This window comes from Physeter macrocephalus, unplaced genomic scaffold (assembly GCF_002837175.3).
Source record: "Physeter macrocephalus isolate SW-GA unplaced genomic scaffold, ASM283717v5 random_241, whole genome shotgun sequence".
In the NCBI taxonomy this organism is placed as follows: Eukaryota; Metazoa; Chordata; class Mammalia; order Artiodactyla; family Physeteridae; genus Physeter; species Physeter macrocephalus.
In genome coordinates this window covers 74,488-80,684 of record NW_021145527.1, presented here as the reverse complement: position 1 = coordinate 80,684, position 6,197 = coordinate 74,488, and the positions used below count along the sequence as shown (strand labels likewise).

Here is a 6,197-nt window from a genome sequence, read left to right as displayed (position 1 = left end):
CCAGGTGAGACTCCATGCTCCCAATGCGGGGGCCCCCGGGTTCGAGCCCTGGTCGGGGAGCTAGATCCCGCATGCGTGCCACAGCCGAGAGTCCGCATGCCCCAACGAGGATCCCACGTGCCACAGATAAGACCCGGTGCAGCCAAAAATAAATAAATTAATAAAAAGTACATAGTACAAATTAAGTATGTTAGGAACAGGTTTTTATTGGGGTTACTGAGAGTTCTCTTTTGGTCATATTAACTTGTTAGATATTAAATAAAAATTCAAATAGGTTTTCTACAAAGAAGAACAGAGAAGTCGGGCTGTAGCTAAATGGGACATGAGGTCAAAGAAGGTTATTTGATTTTTATTTTTGTTTTTGTTTTTCAAATGAGATAAGAAATGCCAGGCTGTGATTTTACATTGAGAGGAATGATTCAGTAGAAAGAAACTGGGGAGGGGGTTCCAGAGCCCGCATGGAGGGGGTCATATTTAATTTTATAGGAGCAGGGAGTAGCAGGAAGGAGGCAGTGTGGGAACAGATCTGGCGGGTTTGACGGATAAGTTGGGTAAGGGAGCTCCTCTCTGATCTTCTTCTCTTTTTTAAAAAATTATTTATTTATTTATTTATTTTTGGCTGCGTTGGGTCTTTGTTGCTTCACGCGGGCTTTCTCTAGTTGCAGTGAGCGGGGGCTACTCTTCATTGCGGTGCGCAGGCTTCTCATTGCGGTGGCTTCTCTTGTTGCGGAGCACGGGCTCTAGGCGCGCAGGCTTCAGTAGTTGTGGTGTACAGGCTAAGTAGTTGTGGCGTGCGGGCTCAGTAGTTGTGGCTCACAGGCTCTGGAGCGCAGGCTCAGTAGTTGTGGTGCACGGGCTTAGTTGCTCTGCGGCATGTGGGATCTTCCTGGACCAGGGCCCCTGCATTGGCAGGCGGATTCTTAACCACTGCGCCACCAGGGAAGTCCCTCTTCTGTTTTCTTAATGGTGCATAAGGTGAGCTCATGTGCTAATAATGGACAGGTTGAGAAGCCATTTGGAAGTTTGAGGAGAAAGAAAGGTGAGAGGATGATTTCTTTGCCTCAGTGAGTCTCTCCCAATGTTCTTTGAGCTGACTGTTCTGGCAGTCACCGAACATTCAGTGACGACTGGGTGCCAGGGGGCAAACTCCAGTGGGGTTGGAGTGGGCTCTGATATCCCCACCACCACCTTTCTGTGTGTCTCTGAAGCCGAGGAGCCCAACTGGGACTGGGTGAGAGGAGAAGCCAACTGTATTTTCTTCCTTCTCATTCATTCATTCAATAAATACTTAAAGTGCCAGGAACTGTGCTAGGCTCTTGCCATACATCGGCAAACCAGATGAAAACCCCTGTGTTCTTGGATCCCACACTTGTGCACTGGCTGTTCCCTCTTGTCTGGATCACTCTTTCCCTGGACACCAGAATGAATGAATGAATGAACGAACACGCGGTGGAGCGTTCCACTTAGGGGCAGCTCCTGCCACTCAGTGTGCCCCCACCCATCCCACCCCCTCCCTGTGTCCCCTGCAGGACTACGAGAAAGCCCTGTTCTTCCCCTGCAAGGCTGCAGAGCTCGTCAACGACTATGGCAAAGGCTGGAGCCTCAAGTACCGGGCCATGAGCCAGTACCACATGGCTGTGGCGTATCGCCTGCTGGGCCACCTGGGCAGTGCCATGGAGTGCTGTGAGGTGGGGCAGCAGGGAAGGGGGGCAGTTAGAGGGTGGTAGTGTAGGCGGGGTCTGGGCCCAGGGCCTCTTCCTGCCAACTCAGCCCCCTGAGGCCCCCAAGCCTTGCCCCTGGCCCCTCCTCTCTACAGCTGAGCCCCTGAAGGATGTGTTTGTTCCCCAGTCCCCCTGCCCCAAACCTCATTCCCTTCTAGTCTGTTTTCAGGGGAGGGCACTTCCCTCTCCCCCGCCCCCGCTGCCAAAAAAAGTGCCCTTATGGGGCACTTTAAGTAGGAAGAGAGCCGGTCTCTGGAGTTCCACTGATCTGGGTTCGAATCCCAACTTTGCCACTTAATAACCTGGTGACCTTGGTCAAGTCACTTCTGTTCTCAGAGCCTCAGTTTCCAGTGCTCTCAGACCTCAGTGGTTCAGTGCATGGGCCTCAGCACCATGAAAGGTGTATTGGGCTCTGAGGATGTTGGTGACCCTGGACTGCCCATCAGAGGGGCCCAATGGGTGAAGGCACCCCAGTGGTGGGGGGCAGATGAGCAGGTCTGAGTGACTGGCCTCTGTCACAGGAGTCTATGAAGATTGCACTGCAGCATGGGGACCGGCCACTGCAGGCACTCTGCCTGCTCTGCTTTGCTGACATCCACCGGAGCCGTGGGGACCTGGAGGTGAGGTCACCGGGATGCAGGGGGAGGTGGTGCGAGCCTGGCCTGGCCTGACTCCACCCCTGACCTGGCTGTGCAGACAGCTTTCCCTAGGTACGACTCTGCCATGAGCATCATGACCGAGATTGGAAACCGCCTGGGGCAGGTACAGGTGCTGCTGGGTGTGGCCAAGTGCTGGGTGGCCAGGAAGGCGCTGGATAAGGTGAGGTGGACCCCTTTCCTGCAGCCCCCAGCTCTCCCCAGTGCGCCCACTTGAGGCCAGTAGGTCAACCAACAACGTGTGGATCTGGTTCTGGGCTGGACTCTTTCAGACACTTTGTCTAACATCAGCCTCACCCCAGTCCCATGAGGCCAGGGGATTCCAGATCATTTTCCAGGCTCAGAGAAGGTCCATGACTTGCCCAGCCAAACAGCTAGTAAAGGGCCAGGCCTGGGGTTTGCACTCAGGACACTTTAACTGCCTCCTATGATTTCATGACACCTCGTGAAATAGGAATGTTCTTCCCATTCTGTACCTGAGTAAACTGAGGCAGCTCTGGTGACTGTACGCCAGCCTTTTCCTCTTACCTTCACACACAGGGCAGCTGCCCAGCGGTGCTGCCCTCCCCAGACCCACCCCTCCCTACCCCTTCCTTCCCTGTGAGCCAAGGCCTCTGTCAGACAGCTCTGCCTGCAGCCCTGGCCTGTGCTCACCTTCCAGGCTCTGGATGCCATCGAGAGAGCCCAGGACCTGGCCGAGGAGGTGGGGAACAAGGTCAGAACTGAGTCTGTCTGCTGGGTCTGGAGTCAAGAGCCCAAGGTGGGATCTTGGGTGTGTGGGGAGGCCCCCCTGAGCCTCCTCATGCCCTGAGCCCCTCCTGATCTCCAGGAGCTGCCCCCATCATCCCCAGACCCTGGCTGTTTCTCTTCCACCCAGAGAGCACTTCGGAGGGCAGGGCAAGAATTCCATAGCTCAGGGGATATCAGAATTCCTCAGAGGTTTCTTGATGGTCATTAAAACTCCTAACAGTGGCCTCCACTCATACAGAGGTGGGCATCACAGGGCTCTTCTAGGTATTGGTTCCAGGCCTCACTGGCTCCCTGCAAGGTGGGTACAGCAAGCCCCATTTTACAGATGAGGCTCAGAGATGTGCTCAGGGTCCTACACCTGGTAACTGGTCTGTCTTAACTCCAAAGCCCGTGTTCCTTTCATAGTATATGTGGCCTCTCCAAATTTGATAATCATATCCAAACCTTTAAATGTTGAAAATAACCTCAGTGTTTCTCAAAGTCTTCTAGAAGATGTGCATTTCCCAGGGATCAGGTGCACAGTCCAATTAACATGCCAAATATATGTGCCTTGGCTGGATGATAGCTGCTCCGGTTTACTCAGGTATCTCAGGCTCTTCAGAAGTGCTGATGAGCCACTGTGTGTATTTAATTAACAAAAACAGGAAAGAAAATGAATTATTATGAAGTCAGGGCAGCAGGTTTGGTCAATAAAATCCTTCAAAAACACGGAGTCCCCAGCGGGTTCTAGGAGTAAGGATCACCCATCTCACCTACCTCCTTTCTGCGTGAGGGGAAACCAAGGCCCAGAGAGGGCAGGACGTTTTTCCTAGGCCCACCAGCAAGGCAGGAATGCAGCCAGGACAGGACCCCTGTGTACTGACCACCGGGTGGCCCTGTGGGGAGAGCTTCTTGGGCTGGACAAGGAGGGAAGCAGGGCAGCTGCTCACTAGCACTGACTTGTCTCCTCCTCACGTCCCACTCTCCTGGCCGCACCGGCCCCAGCTGGGCCAGCTCAAGCTGCACTGCCTGAGCGAGAGCATCTACCGCAGCAGAGGTCTGCAGCGGGAGCTGCGCGCCCACGTCGTGCGCTTCCACGAGTGCGTGGAGGAGACAGAACTCTACTGCGGCCTGTGCGGCGAGTCCATAGGCGAGAAGAATAGCCGGCTGCAGGCTCTGCCCTGCTCCCACATCTTCCACCTCAGGTGAGTGCCCCGCCGGCAGGCATGAGGTACTCGGGGCCTCTCTGGGGCCTAGTCACAATAGTAATACGAACAGCAAAGACTTGCACAGTGCTTTCGGCATCCCATGCCTGTTCTAAGCGTTTCCTATCATCTCATTGAATCCTCCCAGTAGCCCTATGAGGTGGATGTTCTATTATTCTCCCCAAAGAGGACCAGAGAGGCATCTCAAAGGTCATGGGATTTAGATGCCCAGGGCCAGAGCTGCCTCCATCACAACCTCCTGACTCCCAGCCCAGGCTCTGCCCTGGAGGCCTCCCCAGGCAGAGTGCGAGGGGCCAGCAGGGCTGCTGGCAGGAGCCTGGGGGCTGTGGATACCTCCTGCACCTGCAGAGGAGGGGAGAGGAGAGAGGGCCAGGCCCAGGATGGGAGGACAGGCCCGCTGAGTGGACAGGGCCCTTTGCTTCCCAAGGTGCCTGCAGAACAACGGGACGCGGAGCTGCCCCAACTGCCACCGCTCATCCATGAAGCCTGGCTTTGTGTGACCCCGTCAGGTCGTGGGCTTCTGCCTCGCCTCCCCTGCTCCTTCTCTAGCCTCACGCTGGAGGCCGCCCTGACCTGCTGCGCCGCCAGTACCTGTTGACTCCTGGGGCAGCCTCCAGGGCCTCCTCTGGCCTCAGCCAGGGCCTGGGGCCCACCCACTGCTGCTCCTCCAGGCCCAGCTGCCCTCCCCCACCTCTTTGTACTTTGCTCTTTACAGAAAAATAAACCGTTTGTACCTGGTCCCAGCAATTCTGATTTTCCCTGCCCGAGGTCTGACGGGTGGAGGAGAGTGGGAGTGAGGCTCCCCACGTGAGCTTCCTCAGACACACGTGTCTCTGTGCCCATATGTAGGAGTTCCTCCAGCTGCCCTTCCAGGTTTGGGGGCTGCCACCGTGAGCCAGAGGCAAGATCCTGCAGGTGAGGCGCACCTTTAAATGCTGACATTGCAGGGCTGGAGAGGAAGATGTGATGAACACTAAACATAGTAAACCAGCAACGTAGAAAGCCTGTTAGAAAGATGTTATGGACAGAATTGTGTCCCCCAGATTCATGTGTTGAAGCCCTAAACCCCAGCATGACTATATCAGGAGACAGGGACAGGGCCTTTAAGGAGGTAATTAGGGTTAAATGAGGTCATGAGGATGGGGCCCTAATCCGTTAGGACTGGTGTCCTCATAAGCAGAGGGGGAACACCAGAGAGCTTTCTCTCTCTGTGTGCTGCACAGAGAAAAGACTGAGGACACACTGCAACCATCTGCAAGCCAGGAAGAGAGGCCTCACCAGAAACCTGATTTCCTGGCACCTTGATGTTGGACCTCCCAGCCACCAGAACTGTGAGGAAATACATTTCTGTTGTTTAAGCCACCCAGTCTGCGGTATTTTGTTATGGTGAAACTAATGGCAAAAACTAGCAGACTAATACAAAAGTGATAAGTGCTTTGGAACAGTAAAGAATAGAGCAGCATTCCTCTTCCTCATCTTCATTCCCTTCTCTTCTTGTCAGTCCTAAAACCATTAGGTGGGACAGAGCAAGACAGGCATCCATGTGGAGGGGTGGCCTGGTGAGGGATATCGGAGCCCAACTAGGTGAGGAGAGTGTCCACACAAGGGAAGCCGCAGTGTGGGGAGGTAGAGCCTGTGTGGAGAGAGAAGGGTCCCCACACACATGGGTGCCTCATCCTGGAGTGTAAGAGCCCAAGTAAGGGGAGAAAAGAGTTCACATGAGGACAAGGCCTGGTGCTGGGTATTGGGGCCAAGAAAGGTGAGGAAGACATCCATGCACATGGGCAGTCTGGGAGCCGGAGCCTGAATAGGGCAAGGAGGGCAGCTATGCACAGGGCAGCCTGGTGTGGTGTGTCAGAGTCAGA

At 54.7% G+C, this 6,197-nt stretch overlaps 1 protein-coding gene across 2 annotated transcripts; it reads left to right on the top strand.

The window, feature by feature from the left end:
• The first annotated feature begins 959 nt into the window (after window positions 1-959).
• Window positions 960-5,071, top strand: RAPSN (receptor associated protein of the synapse). 2 transcript variants are annotated; one of them, XM_055082722.1, is made up of 6 exons: window positions 960-1,688; window positions 2,243-2,341; window positions 2,418-2,483; window positions 3,039-3,092; window positions 4,112-4,311; window positions 4,760-5,071. In XM_055082722.1, exons 1-6 carry the CDS (start codon window positions 1,431-1,433, stop codon window positions 4,830-4,832), a joined length of 750 nt encoding a protein of 249 aa, XP_054938697.1. In that variant the 5' UTR covers window positions 960-1,430; the 3' UTR covers window positions 4,833-5,071. The 2 variants fall into 2 exon arrangements, with proteins under 2 accessions (XP_054938697.1, XP_028340612.1); XM_028484811.2 differs by having other exon boundaries at window positions 966-1,688; window positions 2,418-2,540.
• The last annotated feature ends 1,126 nt before the right edge of the window (window positions 5,072-6,197 follow it).